This window comes from Schistocerca serialis, chromosome 1 (assembly GCF_023864345.2).
Source record: "Schistocerca serialis cubense isolate TAMUIC-IGC-003099 chromosome 1, iqSchSeri2.2, whole genome shotgun sequence".
NCBI lineage: Eukaryota > Metazoa > Arthropoda > Insecta > Orthoptera > Acrididae > Schistocerca > Schistocerca serialis.
In genome coordinates, this window is record NC_064638.1 from 910339035 (window position 1) to 910359079 (window position 20045).

Genomic DNA, 20045 nt, shown 5'->3' on the forward strand with positions numbered 1-20045 from the left:
GTATGTAGTGGTTAATGGGTGGAGGGGGGAGGGGGGGGGGGATTATTTCTGTCCTATTGCGTTTTCCATTCAAGGGTTACTGAATTGGAAAATGTATATATCGTTAATTTGTGACATGACTAAAAATGTCATAACTAAAAATTTGTTTTTTCAGGAGAGCCTTCTAAAGATTCTAAAGTCTAATTGTTTTAGTAGATAGACATTTAAAAATTTTTCCATAGTACATGTTCATAGAAGGAAGTTTCCAAAATAAAGTTGTGTACATTAATAGCTCAGAAACTTGCTCTGTCTTACCCATGAGTTCCTTCTGTTGCCCTCGGCCGGATTTGTGACATCCATGCTACAAATTCCATGCAGTTTTATTTTCAAGAAGGACGTTTTTCTCACCATACAAAATTGTTTTACTTCAAGTTTTGACTACATTAAAATAGGAAAATAATAATTATTTCAACGAAATTTTCTTAATTATTTGGAAAGTGTACAGCGCCACCCTTTAGATACCACAAACTCGTAGGACGTATACTGTATGAACAGTCTCTAACAGCAGTGCAATACGTAGGTAAAAACGTCGGACAATGAAGCTCAGTCTCATAACGCTACAATAAGTTGTACTGACATAACCTTTCCTACTCTCATCAATGTAATCTGCGTGACTTAAAATAATCGTCTGTACTAACACAACGACGCCACGTAAGATTTGATATTCAGTTTCTCACGCTATAGATCACATTACACTTTATTTGCTTTTCTCCTTCATTCGATGAAGCTTACGATATTCAAATTGTGATCGGTCTGTATTGGAAATACTGTTTCCCCTATACCCTTCACCTACGATTAAGGCGTTGACCTTGTGTGCAAATGCTGCAGCAGACTCCATACGTCTTTTCCGTCCTTCATATCTTCAGCAGAAACAAAACTTGTTATTTTTCGGGATCGAATGCGGTTTACTGTTTTAGCTCTGTTTACAAATGCTTTCGACGCAACGTATTAATGAGCGTGTTTTTCGGCAGAAATAATAGCCCAATTTCTTAAACTGTAATAGTGGACAATCAGATCATGCGCCCTGCCTTCTTTGTATTTTTCAAACATTTCCTTTTCTGTTAATTAAAACATTGATTTTGGTGGGGTTCTGCTAGATCTTACTGTTTTATTAACTGCATAGTACAATTAAACTTCTTTGTGGTCGCCGATACATATTTTCTAGCAGACTATTATGGTTCTGTTTTAACAAATCGGCATATGCATATATCTTCCTCTACCACTCTGTAGTGGTTGCTGTCAATTCGTTTCGTTTGGTTATGTCTGGTGATGATGGTTCATAGTCATCACTTGTAGAATAATCTTCATTAATTGCTGTAGCCCCATAAAGACATTCATCCGCAAAGGTATTCTCATCCTCAACATCTAATGTATCATTTGCAGACAGAGATATATCTCCAAAGAACATATCGTTAATTAGTTCAAATAGTGAATTCGCAGAAGAAAAGTATTCAATTCTATCGTCGATCGCATTATGATACATTGTTGATTATGCCACATAGTTTCGTAAAATTTCTACGACATGAATTGAATTGATGAGATGCATGCCGGCTGAAAACCAAAAGTTTATAATATTAATGTGAAAGTTTTTAAGTTGACGAATAAATGTACTGACAGTATGACAGTAACTACACCCCTCATTATACTTTGTACTTCCATGAATGTTTAAGAGCATGATGTCAGACTGATCTAGGACGTGTAAATACGCACTAGCACACTTGCGTTAGTCCCTTCCGCATACCACAGTGGTAAATACCTGAATGAATGTTCCTTAGCTAAAGGCCCCATCTCACAATACCATGCTGCACACAGTAAAGTGACGTAGTTGCGTGCCACAAGGTCGTACCGTTCAGAACCATGTATCTTCATAATACGAAAACCAAGCATTTCCACGACAGGGGGAAACCAGCAACACACAATTAGCCCAGTACCTATGTTTCACCGAATCATGATTGGTACATTTTTTTTCTTAAATAAAAGTCTTTCTTGATGTAGTTGTAATTTATTTCTCCCAGACACGTTTCGCCTTTTATTACTCTAAGGCATCTTCACTGGGATCTAAAACAATACAGTTTTGTTTTGATATGTTCTGTTTTTAGATTATAAAACAGTGCACGTCGCGGTTTTTTTATGTAACTAAGTAATTACTTACAGTCTATTGGCATCTGTGTTTCCTCTCATCTGGTCTGGAGGTCGTACTTCGACTTTATTTCAGACACATAAGAACATTTTTACATTCCGAATTTTTGCTTTCACACTGTTCATCACGTTTATCCTTACTTTTGTGGTGCACAATTACTCTTTTGGCACTATTTATAGATATATTTTTAACCTCTGCTTTCAAAGACATAAATAATGTGTGCTTATTTTGTGTTTCATCCTGTTTGGTAAATTTACCTACATGTTGCCAACCTAACGAAGTATATGTTGAAAACTAACGTCTATTCGTGATGCTTATGTGTGTGTGTGTGTGTATGTGTTTTTGGGGCGGGGGGTGGGTTGGTGGTTATCCAACACTCTACAACTCAGACCACCAGCTCTTCAACCCACCCCATATGCACACTCTCACACTGTCTCACACACACAATCTCACACACACAGAATCTCACAAACACAATCTCTCTCTCTCTCTCTCTCTCTCTCTCTCTCTCTCTCTCTCTCTCTCTCTCTCTCTCTCTCACACACACACACACACACACACACACACACACACACACTCAGTCTCACACTCTCTCTCACACACACACACACACACACACACAAACACACACACAAATGGTTCAAATGGCTCTGAGCACTAACCTAAGGACATCACACACATCCATGCCCGAGGCAGGATTCGAACTTGCGATCGTAGCGGTTGCGCGGTTACAGATTGAAGCGCCTAGAAACGCTCGGCCACTCCGGCCGGCCCCCCCTCCCCCCCCCCCCCCCGCACACACACACATACAGATATAAATATAATGGATGTTAATATTCAACATATACTTTGTCAGATTGGGAAGATGTAGGTAAACAGACCAAACAAGAGTAAACACATAAGGGCCGGCCGGAGTGGCTGTGCGGTTCTAGGCTCTACAGTCTGCAACCGAGCGACCGCTACGGTCGCAGGTTCGAATCCTGCCTCGGGCATGGATGTGTGTGATGTCTTTAGGTTAGTTTGGTTTAATTAGTTCTAAGTTCTAGGCGACTGATGACCTCAGAAGTTAAGTCGCATAGTGCTCAGAGCCAGCCAAACACATAAGGAACTCACAATATTTACGTCTTTGAAAGCACAGTTTCTTTTAAAAAAATATCAATAACTAGTGCCAAAAGAGTAATAGCGCACCACAAAAGTAACGATAAACAGTGAAGAATGTGAAAGAAAAAGTTCGGAATATAAAAATGTGCTTATTTTCGGAAATGAAGTGGTAGTACGACCTTCAGCCCAGATCAGAGGAAATACAGATGCCTACAAACCGTAAGTAATTACTTATTTAAATAAAAAACGCGGCGCGAATTTTTTATAATCGGAAAATAACAGATATAAAAAAAACTGTATTGTTTTAGAGCCAACTGAAGATACCTTAGAGTAAAAGAAGGCTAAACTCATATCGGAGAAATAAATTACAGTTGCTGCAAGAAAGGTGGTTTTATTCACAAAACAAATATTTCTGTGCTTGCTGCGGAGGATGGCCATGCAAACAAACTTATTTTGACAGATACAGTTGAAACACCTGCCTTGTAAGTGAAGGAGACTTTGACGCATGGCACTCTGCAACCCAGAGGGAAGAACTGCTTGGCACAAAGATCATGGACCATCTAGTAATGAATGAAAAATTTTCTCCACAAGATTAAGACGTTTGTCGTATCCACCCTTCAGATGTTCCCTTCGGTCTTTTTAATTGTCTTGTAGTCTGGTGTTCGAAGCACGTGGTGCGCGGTGCGAGCAGGCAGTGGAGTGTCAGTCTGGTGGCTGGTGTTGCAGGCGCAGCGTGCTGGAGCTGCACCGGTCGGACGGCCTGGACCGCATGGGGCCCATCAAGTGGTCGCTGGCGCTCTGCGTCCTCGCCGTCTTCCTGCTCGTCTACTTCTCCCTCTGGAAGGGCGTGCGCAGCGCCGGCAAGGTGCGTACTCCTAGCCCCGCCGCCCTTCACGCACCGTTCCCCTGGCCCAGGCTGTCCTCAGGGCCGCAACTACTGTTTTTTTAATCTTATGGGACTTAACTGCTAAGGTCATCAGTCCCTAAGCTTACACTCTACTTAACCTAAATTATCCTAAGGACAAACACACACACCCATGCCCGCGGGAGGACTCGAACCTCCGCCGGGACCAGCCGCACAGTCCATGACTGCAGCGCCACTGCTACTATAGTTCAATTCTTTTATCTTTGCGATTCGCGCATTCCCGCCCAGACGCAGGAGATTGCTGCGTTGCCAGTTGTACGCGCCAAGAGAAGCAACGCCATAGTATAGTTCACAAACTTACATCTAGGGGGGAGCGTTCAGTTTATGAAGTAAACCCACCACGGCCGCATTAACCCTTTCGCTGCTACAGAGACGTGCTCCCCGCATTCCGCGATGTGCGCGATTTTGTCACCATAGCACTGCTCGCCTGTGCAGACACATGGTGTTTCGACTGCTTTGACACACTTTATCATTCGATTTCACAAAAACTATTTGGCCCAAAAATTTGATTTTTACACATCTTGACTGATACCTTCCCCCATAAATGACTTAATTTTGTTACGATGTTCAACGCAGTTATTGTGCAGCATTAAATGTAGTAAACCATTGCACGAAATTTTGAAGAGTTTGCAGGGGTAAAAGTCCATAGCGTATACTTTCCATATGGTCGATTTAAGTCGCCACTATAAATTTCAAACAATTACATTCAAACGAATAAAATTCGTGAAGTAAGACACTTCGATATTGTTTTTAAATAAGGAAAAAATTAAGCACCGATCAAGGTTTGAACTCAGATCCTTTCGTGTAGCAGCCATACACTTTAACCATTACGCAACCTTTCTCTGCCTCGTGGTGACTGGATGTTGTGTGCTGTCCTTAGGTTAGTTAGGTTTAAGTAGTTCTAAGTTCTAGGGGACTGATGACCACAGATGTTAAGTCCCATAGTGCTCAGAGCCATTTGATTACGCTACCGCAGCTCGTCGTTCAATCTGTCTCCCAGTAGACTTTAAAATATCACGCAAAATACCGACAAACACTGTTGGTATGATTATGAATTACTCACGTTTCGTCGAAGTACAATAGGAAATAAACAATTACCGCTGTTTTTTATTGCGAAAAAGCGGTTAGTGGGAATGATACAAACACCTTTCCTTGCTATCGCCTGAATTAGGAGGCTTGTTGCTTGTTTGGTTTAATTAATTAATAGAATATGAAGCAATTGGTATATATAATGCTTTTTCCAAACTTTCTATAAAAGAAAGTCTGCTATCAAGACATTGCTTTTGTTCAATTACTTTATTCATGACTGAATGTTTCTAAAACTGAAGACACTCGTCCGTGCTCTGCACTGCACTCGAGCTCTGGCAACGTCGTTCTCTGTTCATTGGCTGACTGTGTTTTGTGACGTCAGATGCGCAGAACGGACCTAAACTCGGCCGCCATCATAAATGACGCGCACTGTAATCAGTCCACACAGCTGTTCACGCTTGCATCGGTTTATGATGATGACGCAGTACACCATGAGTTATCGATTTCTTGCCGCCTTACATGTGGAGCTAATACGGAAGGAAAGATACATAAAAGGCGGTAGACATCCGCTTCATAATTTTATTGCCTCATTTCACATTGATTGTTAAGGTTCAAATGGTTCAAATGGCTCTGAGCACTATGGGACTTAACTTCTGACGTCATCAGTCCGCCAGAACTTAGAACTACTTAAACCTAACTAACCTAAGGACATCACACACATCCATGCCTGAGGCAGGAGTCCTGCGACCGTAGCGGTCGCGCGGTTCCAGACTGTAGCACCTAGAACCGCTCGGCCACACCGGCCGTCTGAGTTTTAAGGGACATCCATTAATTACGTAACCTGTCACCAAATCTCATTTAAATGGGGCGAGAGGCAATGAAACTATCAGGTTCTCTTTTTAATTCAGAGTATACAGTATTGTAATGTCAACATTTTGTTTTATATAATTAATCCTGGCCGCACGGGATTAGCCGAGAGGTCTAAGGCGCTACAGTCATGGGCTATGCGGCTGGTCCCGGCGGAGGTTCGAGTCCTCCCTCGGGCATGGGTGTGTGTATTTGTCCTTAGGATAATTTTTTAAGTTAATTAGGGTGTAAGCTTAGGGACTGATGACTTTAGCAGTTAAGTCCCATAAGATTTCACACACGTTTGAACATTTTTAATTAATCCTGAAAATAGACAATATTACATTTCCGAACAGTATTTATGATCTCTCTGAACTGAATGCTTTACACATGTGCATGCCCAGGCTTTCCCATGTTGAAATAAGTGCCCCGTAAGTGTCAGACTGCATTCCGGGAGTTCTCTGCTACACCGGTCAAAATTACCGTTTGTCAGTCTTTGAGTCATTCGTGATATTCTGCAACGCATAAATAAACAATGTTATTGTGTTTCAGATGAATTTGTACCAAACTATACAATTCGTATGCTAAGCGGCATGCCGACATGTCGAAACACATGTATTGATCAAGAAGCTGATCGTTTATGGAAGGAAGCTAAGCTGAAATTCACCGACAATAATGTTCTTACTGATCACGTAAATCAAGAGATAGAAATGCTACGTAATCATACACTTCAAAGGAAAGTACAAGCAATGTCTATTATCTGAAAATTAAGTAAAGTTTCAGTGACATTTAATGTCACATTTAATTCACCGACAATAATGTTCTTGCTGATCACGTAAATCAAGAGATAGAAATGCTACGTTATCATACAGTTCAAAGGAAAGTACAAGCAATGTCTATTATCTGAAAATTAAGTAAAATTTCAGTGACATTTAATGTACGTTGTATACCAAAAAAGGTTAATTTTTTAGAGCTCAGTCAGAAGGGTTAATACTATTTTCGTGCAGCCTTTTCGTCCTTCTATCTTTCTGTCTGTCCGTCCCTCCCTTCGAATACTGCGCAGGGTTGGCATGTTTAAAATAAAGTATTTTAATCAAGTGTGGAAAACACTGCTTAACACACTTTATAAATAAAACATGTTTCTATACAAGTCTTTAATCAACGTTGAAAACAAATAAAACATTAAATGTCACGTATTTTTAGCCTACTGCAGTGTAAACTTCACGTTAGCGGGAGGGTGTCCCAACAAATATCAGAAAATATCACGACAGAGGGAAAGGGGGTCCAAATTTTAAAGAAAACCGCCTCAAGAAATTAATGGACATCCCCTTATGTTACAGAGCATGGGTGAACAGACTTGCTAGTACCACAGGCCGAAAACCCCGCACTGTGAGAATGTAAGCACCAGAATGAAAAAAAATTCATAGTTATGTTTCATCATTTGTTTCACACATATTTACTTAATTTAGCAAATATAGTTACACAAATGTATTCTCAAAAGAAATAAGAAATAATTTTTACGAGGCCAAACCGTCTCATTTCTTGGAAAGAATAGAAGATGAGGAAAGAAAAAAAAACTACTAAGGATGGGAGGTCAGTCTGTGCGTTCCTGATATAGATAATTGCGAGGGGGTGAAGTGGGGTTGTTGCATGTCCCCGATGATATTTACTCTGTTAATTCAGCAACGAGGAAAGAAAATCAAATAGGAAATTCTGAAAGAAAATTTTAGTCTACAGAGAGGAAATAAAATCTTTGGGGTTTGTCGATGACTCTATAATTCTCACTGGTACGGCAGAGGATTTGAAAAAAAAAAAAAAAACAGTTAAACGGAATGGACAATGACTTGAAAAGAGGTTGTAACAAAATAGCAACAAAATAAAAACACGCTTAGTGGAACGTGGTCTAATAGAAGCAGGTGATGCTGGGGGGATTAGAATAGGAAACGGGACACTAAAAATAATAGATGAGTTTTTTTATGTGGTCAGAAAAGTAACTGACGTTTGCAGAAGCAGAAAGGTTGCAAAACGTGGATGGCAACAGAAAAAAATGTTTCTGAAAAACATAAATTTGTTAACATAAAATGTCAATGTAAGTGTTACGAACTCTTTTTCTGAAGGTACACTGCACAAGAGAATTAAAGAACCACTTTTTTGAAACAGCGTAATTGCCTCCCATTGCGACGCATCAGTTTGAAAGTTTGCTCAAAGGTGCGTACAACGTTCCTCTGTAATAATGCAAACTCTTAACATAACCGTCGGGCCCTAGACGCTTCAAACAGCAAGATATCGACACATGCGTAGAAAAGGCCAGAGCTCAGAAGTTCATGTGTGGTGTCAAGTGGGTTAATGATGTCACATTGGCACTAAATTTCATCAAAATTCTCCACAACGCCTTCTTAGACGTGTCACGTGATGAAAACGTCGGGCCACCCTTACACACATTTCACCCCTTCTTTCAACTCCTCTGCGGTGGAGGTCACAGCCGCGACACTCACCGTCTAACTCACAAGCTTTTCTTACGGGTGACCGAAGAAAATATTTGAGGTACACCGCCGCTCAGAACTGACACGAAAAGGCGTCAGGCGTGGCATAAATGGCGTCAATTAATCCACTCCTTTCCCTGAGGCGTTGATTCCTAAACATTTTGCGGTAGAAAACGAGAGTTCGCAGTGCGGTGAGCAACAGGAAGGCGTTCTTGACATCCTTTGACTCTGCTGACACCCTCTGTCGTTTCAGTTATTTTCTGAAGATTTATGGCAGTGCATCCCCACTGAACGTGACTGCAGACTTTGGAGAGCAGTACGGCCGTAATTTTTGCTCTCGTGTACAGGCTAGAACCACTAGGGCCCGTTCAAAACCATTCGACGAAATTTGAAACCCTCCCACTTTCCTGTGGCGTCATCACACAAGAGAGCAACGTTAACATGTGCGTGAATAGAACGGCAAAAGTTCTATCTAAGACCCCCCACCTCCCAGTTCGCCAACACCCTCGGTGCCACTAACGCACATTTCTTGAGCACGTTAGAAATGTAGCTTCAAAAATTTCGACATCAAAGAGTCTAGAGGCTACATCTACATCTTCACCTACGTGATTACTCTGCTATTCACAATAAAGTGGCTGGCATAGGGTTACATGAACCACCTTCAAGCTGTCTCTCGAACGGCACGCTAAAAAACGAACACTTAAATTTTTCTGTGCGAGCCCTGATTTCTCTTATTTTATCATGATGATCATTTCTTCCTATGTAGGTGGGTGTCAACAGAATGTTTTCGCAATTGGAGGAGAAAACTGGTGAGTTAAATTTCATGAGAAGATCCCGTCGCAACGAAAAACGCCTTTGTTTTAATGATTGCCGCTCCAATTCACGTATCATGTCTGTGATTCTATCTCCCCTATTTCGTGATAATACAAACGAGCTGCCCTTCTTTGTACTGTTTCGATGTCATCCGTCAGTCCCACCCGATGCGGATCCCACACCGCACAGCTATACTCCAGAATAGGGCGGACAAGCGTGGTGTAAGCAGTCTCTTTAAAAGACCTGTTGCACCTTCTAAGCGTTCTGCCATTGAATCGAAGTCTTTGGTTTCCTCTACCCACAATACTATCTATGTGATCGTTCCAGTTTAGGTTATTTGTAATTGTAATTCCTAAGTATCTAATTGAATTTACAGCCTTCAGATTTATGCGACTTATCGCGCAATCGAAATTTAGCTGATTTCTTTTAGTACTCATCTGAATAAATTCACACTTTTCCTTATTCAGGGTCAATTGCTACTTTTCGCACCGTACAAATATCTTATCTAAATCATTTTGTAAGTCGTTATGATCATCTGATGACTTGACAAGACGGTAAATGACAGCATCATCTGCAAACAATGTAAGACGGTTACTCAGGTTGTCTCCTATGTCGTTAATATAGATCAGGAACAATAGAGGGCCTATAACGCTTCCTTGGGGAACGCCGGTTATTACTTCTATTTTACTCGATGACTTTCCGTCTATTAGTACGAACTGTGGCCTTTCTGACAGGAAATAACGAAGCCAGTCGGACAACTGAGGCGATACTCCGTAGGCACGCAGTTTGGTTAGAAGATGCTTGTGAGGAACAGTGTCGAAAGCCTTCTGGAAATCTAAAACTATGGAATCAATTTGACATCCCCTGTCGATAGCACTTACTATTTCATAAGTATAAACAGTTAGTTGTGTTTCACAAGAACGATATTTTCGGAAACCGTGCTGACTATGTGTCAATAAATCGTTTTCTTCGAGGTACTTCATAATGTTCGAATACAGTTTATGTTCTAAAATCCTACTGCAAATCGACGTTAGTGATATACGCCTGTAATTCTGTGGATTACTCCCACTTCCCTTTTTGGGTATTGGTGTGACTTGAACAATTTTCCAGTCTTTAGGTAAGGGTCTTTCTGTGAGCGAGTGGTTGTATATAATTGCTAAATATGGAGCTATTTTATCAACATACTGGTTACTCCAGTACCTCAGAGTTAGGCAATTCCTTCGACACCTTTGCGTGCTGTTTGTCTACCTTTAGGTGCTAGGGCAGCCGCCAGGCTGATTTGGTGTCGAAGTGTCTGGCAGGTATGTTTGTAACGTGCTCAATAAAGCGCTGAAGGTGTTGCCCATCTGACTGGTTTCAAAGGGACCCTTTGCCGTTTTATTCACGCATGTGATCACGCCACAGGAGGACGAGAAAGAGGAGAAGTTAAAAAGCGTAAATACCCGTTACTGCTTCGGATCAAGTCCAAATTTCGTCTTATTCTTTTCAAGGGTCCCCAGTGGTTCCAACCTGCACACGAGAGCAAAATTTGTATCGTGCTGCACTCCAAAGGAGTACGATGATGTTTAATGTGAATGCAACCCCAAAATGTCCTTAGGGAAGAGTTGAAACGTCCGAGGGTGTCAGCAGTGTAAAAGGATGTAATGAACTTCTAACTGTTTCTCATCGCTCTGTGAACTGTCGTTTTCGACCGCGAAATATGTGGCTATCAATGTCCCAAGGCAAGGGGCGTTTTTCACTGGCGCCCTTTATGCCACTCCCTTAGGCCTTTTCGTGTCGATTCTGAGTGACGCTATGTTTGAAATATTTTCCACGGCAATCCATAATAAAAACGGTGATTTGAACAGTGGGCGTCGCGGTTCCGACCTCCATCGCATAGGTCCGATAGTAAGTGTTAAGTGTGGGCAAGAGGGCTGTGACGACCTTCCATCGTGTGACACTTCCACGATGGCGGTGAGCAGAATTTTAGTGAAATTTGGTACCAGTGTGACATAAATAGCCCACTTTACACGTCGCAAAAGCTTCTGATCTCCATCTGGTTTGTGTGTGTGTGTGTGTGTGTGTGTGTGTGTGTGTGTGTGTGTGTGTGTGCGTCTTCGAGCGCGATGGTACCTTAGCTGGGTGCAACGTGAAGTATAGGCGAAGACGTCTGCACATGGTACACTGGCATGGACAGCTGCATCAACCAGTCTTCTGTCTGAAGATTACAAAAGCAACAAAAACAACAACAAATCGAAACTTAATGTGTTCTCCTTGCTATAACATTTTAAGATGATAGCTAGCCGAGATCATCTATTACGCGTTATTAGATTTTTGCAAAGAAAACGTATACCTGATTTGAAGATATCATACAAAACTCAATGAGAGTGACGTACATACTGCAGTAAATTCCACAGTCTCTAATCTACACTTCACTTATTAAGTGGCAGTACACCCCGTGTTACACATTTGCAAAACTCGGTGGCAAATCGAGGTGAAAAGTTGACGCCACTCTTACAAGTGATCGCGTTTGGTGTGGAGATACAGTACTGAATTGTGTTTCAGACTTAAATACGTGTTTAGTTAGTTACTTAGATCTACTGCACATTTCTTACTATAGCCAAGGGGCTTACGGGAAGGTACTGATCAATGAAATCCAGCATTTCTGCATATCCTACTCTTCTACAATAGTACCGACGTATCATCTAGCTGACGGATCGGCGGAAATAATTTCCCATGGATTCATACCATTTTAACAGTGCATAAAACAAGTCCAACTCAATTAGGAACAACTGAAACAACCAGAAGGCAGTATTCCTGATACTTGGACGAATGAAAGTACCCTGTTGTATGCTGGCAGTAATGTCATCAGACCCAATACTTGCCATCCCAATGAAAAGGTCGGCAGGGCGGACAAGCCACACAATTTAGTGACGTGATTTTGAGCGGATCGTCAGAGACAAATGTATGGGGCACACTACCTTCGACATTCGACAACAGGAGAGCTTTTGATGTTGCTGTTTAATGAACGTATGTACATATAACAGGCTCCGAAGTACAGCCAACAGTAGGAGTGATCGCAATGTTACTCTTAGTAATGGCGATCTGTTTGACACAAACTGAAATTAATTTGATATTCATAAATGAATTTGGAGACTCTTCTCCTTTAATTTCCACCTTGAAGGAAAGTGCTATCGAATTTAAACGAGGTCTTAAAAGTGTTCGAGGTGATCCACGTGGAGGGCGGGTGGAAGGTGTAAATACACCATAAACCGTCAAAAAGTGCCCGATATGATTTTGGAAAACAGGCGTATCGAGGTGCGTAAAATTGTCAAGATTGGAGGAATTTAACTACAACTTGTCGCCTACGCTTTACATGAAGTCCTGCATAGAGAAAGCTTTGAGAAAAATTGGTTCCTGCTCTTGCTCATGGCGGATCAGAAACGAATCCGCACGCAATATCCTAACAGTGTTTGGCGCGTTTTCTTATAAACGAAAGTCATTTCTTATGTGGGTATGTAACAATAGGTGAAACGTCGATTCACCATAAATACATAAATAGAAATAACGATCGAAAGGAACTATCTGTTGAGCTCTTTCTCTATCTCTCTCTCTCTCTCTCTCTCTCTCTCTCTCTCTCTGAGTCATCAGGCTTTGGAATGATTTGATGCGGCCTCCACGAATTGCTCTCCTGTGCCAACCTCTTCATCTCAGAATAGCACTTTCAACCTATGTCCCAAATTATTTGCTGGATGTATTCCAATCTCTGTCTTCCTCTACAGTTTTTGCCCTCTACAGCTCCCTCTAATACCAGGGAAGACATTCCCTCATAGCTTAACAGTTGTCCCAACATCCAGTCCCTTCTCCTTTTCAGTGTTTCCCACGTATTCCTTTGCTCTCCGATTCTGCGCAGAATCTCCTTATTCCTTACCTTATCAGTCCACCTAAAAATCAACATTCGTCTGTAGCTCCACACAGATCCACATCTGAAATGCTTCGATTCTACATCTACATCTACAGCTATACTCCGCGAGCCACCTTACGGTGTGTGGCGGAGGGTACTTATTGTACCACTATCTGATCCCCCCTTCCCTGTTCCATTCACGAATTGTGCGTGGGAAGAACGACTGCTTGTAAGTCTCCGTATTGGCTCTAATTTCTCGGATCTTTTCGTTGTGATCATTACGCGAGATATATGTGGGCGGTAGTAATATGTTGCCCATCTCTTCCCGGAATGTGCTCTCTCGTAATTTCGATAATAAACCTCTCCGTATTGCGTAACGCCTTTCTTGAAGTGTCCGCCACTGGAGCTTGTTCAGCATCTCCGTAACGCTCTCGCGCTGACTAAATGTCCCCATGACGAATCGCGCTGCTTTTCGCTGGATCATGTCTATCTCTTCTATTAATCCAACCTGGTAAGGGTCCCATACTGATGAGCAATACTCAAGAAACGGACGAACAAGCGTTTTGTAAGCTACTTCTTTCGTCGATGAGTCACATTTTCTTAGAATTCTTCCTATGAATCTCAACCTGGCGCCTGCTTTTCCCACTATTTGTTTTATGTGATCATTCCACTTCAGATCGCTCCGGATAGTAACTCCTAAGTATTTTACGGTCGTTACCGCTTCCAATGATTTACCACCTATGGCATAATCGTACTGGAATTCTCCTCTCTAATCTCATTCTCCTCTGTTCGACTTTTCCAACAGTCCATATTTCACTACCACACAATGCTGTGCTCAAAACTTACATTCTCAGAAATGTCTTCCTCGAATTAAAACCTGTGTTTGATAGTAGAAGACTTCTCTTGGTCAGGAATGCCTTTTTTGCCGGTGCTAGTCTGTTTTTGATGTCCTCCTTACTCCCTTCCATCATTGCTTATTTTGATGCATAGGTAGCAGAATTCCTTAACTTCATCTATTTTGTGACCATCAATCCTGATGTTAACTTACTCGCTGTTCTCATTTCTGCTACTTCTCATTACTTTCGTCTTTCTTCGATTTACTCTCAATTCATATTCTGTACTCATTAGACTGTTCATTCCATTGAGTATATCATTTAATTCCTCTTCACTCTCACTCAGGATAGCAATGTCATCTGCGAATCGTTTCATTGATATCCTTTCACCTTCCACTCCAGAACCTTCTTTCTTTCCGTCATTGCTTCTTCGATGTACTTATTGAACCGTAAGAGCGAAAGACTATGTTCCTGTCTCACATCTTTTTTAATCCGAGCACTTTGTTCTTGGTCATTCAATGTTATTATTCCCTCTTGGCTCTTGTACATAGTGTATATTACCAGCCCCTCCGTAGGGCTTACCCCTATTTTTTCTCAGAATGTCGAACATCTTGCACCATTTTACATTCTCGAATATTTTTCCCAAGTCGATAGATCCTATGAACGTGTCTTAAGTTTTCTTTAGTCTTACTTAAATTATCAGCCGAACGTCAGAATTGCCTCTCTCGTGCATTTACCTTTCCTAAAGCCAAACTGATCGTCCTCAAACACATCGTCAATTTTTTTTCCATCGCTCTGTATATTATTCTTGTCAGCAGCTTGGATGCATTACCTGTTAATCTGATAGTGCGATAATTCTCGCACTTGTCAGCACTTGCAGTCTTCTTAATTGTGTGGATGATATTTTCTTGAAATTCAGCTGGTATGTCGCCAAACTCATACATTCTACAGACCAACGTGTTTAGTCATTTTATTGCCACTTCCCCCAATGAGTTTGGAAATTCTAATGGAATGTTTTCTGTCCCTTCTGTCTTATTTGATCTCAAGTCTTCCAAAGCTCTCTTAAATTCTGATCCTAATATTGTATCCCCTGTTGCTTATAAATCCACTCGTGTTTCTTCTTCTATCACAACAGACATATCTTCCTCTTTATAGAGGCCTTCGATGTACTCTTGCCGCCTATCTGTTCTCTCCTCTGCATATAACTGTGGGATTCCCGTTGTACTTGCTTTAATTTCACCGAGGGCTGTTTTGACTTTTCTGTATGCTGAGATAGTCCTTCCGACAATCATTTCATGAGCAGTTTCGTCTTAGCTTCCCTGCACTTCTTATTTATTTCATTCCTCAGCGACCTGTATTTCTGAATTTCTCTGAACATTTTTGTACTTCCTTCTTTCATCGATCAGCTGACGTATTTCTTCTGTTACCTATGGTTTCTTGGCAGTAACTTCTTTGTACCTATGCTTTTCTTCCAAACCTCTGTGATTGCACTTTTTAGAGATGTCCATTCCTCTTCAACTGTACTGCCTGCTGAGCTATTCCTTACTGTGTATCTATAGTCTTGGAGAACTTCAAGCGTATGTCGTCATTCCTTAGTACTTCCGTATCCCACTTTTTTACGTATTGATTACTCCTGATTAATTTCTTAAACTTCAGCCAGCTCGTCATCACTACTATATTGTGATCTGATTATATATCTGCTCCTGGGTACGCCTTAAAGTCGAGTATCTGATTTTGGAATATCTGTCTGACCGTGATGTAATTTAATTGAAACCTTCCCCGTATCACCCGGCCTTTTCCAAGTATACCTTCTTCTCTTGGGATTCTTGAACAGAGTCTACACTCCTGGAAATTGAAATAAGAACACCGTGAATTCATTGTCCCAGGAAGGGGAAACTTTATTGACACATTCCTGGGGTCTGATACATCACATGATCACACTGACAGAACCACAGGCACATAGACACAGGCAACAGAGCATGCACAATGTCGGCACTAGTACAGTGTATATCCACCTTTCGCAGCAATGCAGGCTGCTATTCTCCCATGGAGACGATCGTAGAGATGCTGGATGTAGTCCTGTGGAACGGCTTGCCATGCCATTTCCACCTGGCGCCTCAGTTGGACCAGCGTTCGTGCTGGGCGTGCAGAGCGCGTGAGACAACGCTTCATCCAGTCCCAAACATGCTCAATGGGGGACAGATCCGGAGATCTTGCTGGCCAGGGTAGTTGACTTACACCTTCTAGAGCACGTTGGGTGGCACGGGATACATGCGGACGTGCATTGTCCTGTTGGAACAGCAAGTTCCCTTGCCGATCTAGGAATGGTAGAACGATGGGTTCGATGACGGTTTGGATGTACCGTGCACTATTCAGTGTCCCCTCGACGATCACCAGTGGTGTACGGCCAGTGTAGGAGATCGCTCCCCACACCATGATGCCGGGTGTTGGCCCTGTGTGCCTCGGTCGTATGCAGTCCTGATTGTGGCGCTCACCTGCACGGCGCCAAACACGCATACGACCATCATTGGCACCAAGGCAGAAGCGACTCTCATCGCTGAAGACGACACGTCTCCATTCGTCCCTCCATTCACGCCTGTCGCGACACCACTGGAGGCGGGCTGCACGATGTTGGGGCGTGAGCGGAAGACGGCCTAACGGTGTGCGGGACCGTAGCCCAGCTTCATGGAGACGGTTGCGAATGGTCCTCGCCGATACCCCAGGAGCAACAGTGTCCCTAATTTGCTGGGAAGTGGCGGTGAGGTCCCCTACGGCACTGCGTAGGATCCTACGGTCTTGGCGTGCATCCGTGCGTCGCTGCGGTCCGGTCCCAGGTCGACGGGCACGTGCACCTTCCGCCGACCACTGGCGACAACATCGATGTACTGTGGAGACCTCACGCCCCACGTGTTGAGCAATTCGGCGGTACATCCACCCGGTCTCCCGCATGCCCACTATACGCCCTCGCTCAAAGTCCGTCAACTGCACATACGGTTCACGTCCACGCTGTCGCGGCATGCTACCAGTGTTAAAGACTGCGATGGAGCTCCGTATGCCACGGCAAACTGGCTGACACTGACGGCGGCGGTGCACAAATGCTGCGCAGCTAGCGCCATTCGACGGCCAACACCGCGGTTCCTGGTGTGTCCGCTGTGCCGTGCGTGTGATCATTGCTTGTACAGCCCTCTCGCAGTGTCCGGAGCAAGTATGGTGGGTCTGACACACTGGTGTCAATGTGTTCTTTTTTCCATTTCCAGGAGTGTATATGAAATTTATTACAGAACTCAATTAGTCTTTCTCCTCTCTCATTCCTTGTACCAAGCCCATATTCTTCTGTAAAATTTTCTTATGCACCTCCCCCTACAACTGCTTTCCAGTTCCCTATGAGTATTTGATCTTCATCTCGATTTACGTACTGTATTATTCTTTCAATATCCTCATATACTTTCTCTATCTCTTCATCTTCAGCTTGCGACGTCGGTATGTATACCTGAACTATCGTTGTCGGTGTTAGCTTGGTGTCGATTCTGATAAGAACAGCCCTATCAGTGAACAGTAACACACTCTCTGCCCTATCTTCCTATTCATAACGAATCCTACTCCCGTTACAACATTTTCTGCTGCTATTGATATTGACCTATACTTGTCTTCTTTTCACTTAACTTCACTCATACTTACTATCTCAAGATTGAGCTTCTGCATTTCCATTTTCAGATTCCCTAGCTTCCCTACCACGTTCAAGCTTCTGACATTCCACGCTCCTACTCATATAACGTTATCCTTTCGTTGGTTATTCAATCTTCTTCTTCTCATGGTCACCTTCCCTTTGGCAGTCCCCTCCCGGAGATCCGAATGGGGACTCTTCCTAATCTTTTGCGAATGGAGAGGTCTTCATAACAATTTTTCAATTACAGGACACATTCCCAATGGATACACGTTATGTGCCTTTAATCACTGGTTTCCATTGCCTACTGCATCCTCATGTCATTGATCATTGCTGATTCTTCCGCTTTTAGGGGTAGTTTCCCTCCCCAAAAACAAGAACGTAACCCTGAAATTCTGTCCGCTCCTCCGCCCACTTTGACAAGGCTGTTGGCAGAAGGAGGGTGACTCCTTGTGCCGGCAATCTTCGGCCTCCATTGCTGGTTATTAATCAAAATTTAAGTGGTAGCGGATTTCGAACCCGGCACAGAGAACGTTTTGATTAGTAATCGAAGACACTACCCCCTTTCTTTTTATCTAATTTTGTTCTATTTTGTTCATTGAATTTGTTCGGGGCGGACGTCCGATGACACCCATTTAGGTTCTTCGCTGATCCATTCACTCAGTTTTTTTGTTACAGAGGGAAGCTAGCCCTTTGACGGAACACGCTGAACTACCGAAGGTAAAGATGATGTCATCAGCGGGAAAGGACATGGAATGGGTGTTTTGATCTGTGAAATGAGTCATCTGCGCTTTGAAGTGTTGGCACGTCAGCCATGTTACTCAGATTTGACTCCTTCAGACTTAATCTCTTCCCATAATTTAAAGTCTTCCTCGTCAGTCAGCGTTTTTCGATAATCCAAGAAACGATTTTAGCTGCAGAAGGGTATTTTGCAATGCTTCCACAGGAACACTAAAGAGAGTGATGCCACTGGAAGTGCATTAATGTTAAACGAATTGTGTCTTGAAAATTAAACGGTTTTCAAATCACAGATTTTCATTTTCGCCATGAGGACGAGAACTTCTGAGACCAGTCTCGTACTTTTCTTACGCTCTCGCATTTCGCTGCATTTCTGTGATTGATCCTTTATTCTTTAGGGTTCACTGAGGCCACAGACTTGGTTCGGAAGGAGGAGGACGTTATTACCTGTGGTTCTAATGAAGAAATATTTTCACTGCTGCCTGGTGGTGTTTAGGAGAAGATGAGAACAAAAATCAGAAATAGCTAGCATTACATACATAACAGATTGTTTTCTTGATGTTGTGGCCTTTTCCGATGATGACCATGAACTCTCTTTCATATTCACTTTTTTCATTTTCTCTAGCTTTCTGATCAACTTTTCTTCTATGCCGGCCGCGGTGGTCTAGCGGTTGTAGGCGCGCAGTCCGGAACCGCGCGACTGCTACGGTCGCAGGTTCGAATCCTGCCTCGGGCATGGATGTGTGTGATGTAGTTCGGTTAGTTAGGTTTAAGTAGTTCTAAGTTCTAGGGGACTGATGACCACAGATGTTAAGTCCCATAGTGCTCAGAGCCATTTGAACCATTTTTTCTTCTATGGTTGTGTTGCTCGCGGGTAAAGTGATCTATTTTTGGTTTGTACCAAACATCGTACAGCTCGTAACAGGAATGTGTTGCTATATTATGATCCATTCTCTGTGATCTCGGAAACAAACTTCTATCTTGATGTTGTCTGGAGGAGATAGAATCACGTGTGAATATTTAGCGTCCAAACAGTAACCATAATATGTACTTAATAGCACAAAATACTATCTGGCGTTATTGGGCCTCAGGTATTTTACATTTCATCTTTAGACATGTTACTGGGTCTAATTGTTCTTGGGTGTAATCAGTGTGTTATCTGGTTCGACCTGCCTTTTCTATACCAATATGTTTAATGATTCCAACAGGTTTGTTTCGTTAATCATTCCCTTATCCAAAATCGTCTCGAACGGCAGTTCATTTCCTCTCGGTATTCTGTCACATCTGTATTGTGCATTTACTAGCTTTTCGTACCCGTTGACAAAGTGTTAATTAGCTACATGGAAGAGTGCTGTCATAGATAACTAGACCGAAGTCTGTACGAACTGAAAACACAAAATGTCAGAAGCGTAACGATGATAATGCTTTATTGGATTTAGCAGCATGTAGGTATCGCTTCGGACGATTCTGTCGGTAACGAGTGGAAGTCGACGTTCTGTATGTGGCCAGGCAAACGATTTGCTGGCCGACACAGTTCATTAAGCTGCCGTG

The 20045-nt window shown here is 42.5% G+C and overlaps 1 protein-coding gene across 1 annotated transcript in view; it reads left to right on the forward strand.

Annotated features, from left to right (window-relative positions):
- The window catches only part of LOC126446060 (sodium-dependent serotonin transporter), a 507897-nt gene that overhangs the window by 259447 nt on the left and 228405 nt on the right, over window positions 1-20045 (forward strand). The window contains exon 5 of the mRNA XM_050090978.1: window positions 4007-4145. Within this exon, the coding sequence (XP_049946935.1) occupies window positions 4007-4145 (139 nt within the window). The remainder of the gene's footprint in view (window positions 1-4006; window positions 4146-20045) is intronic.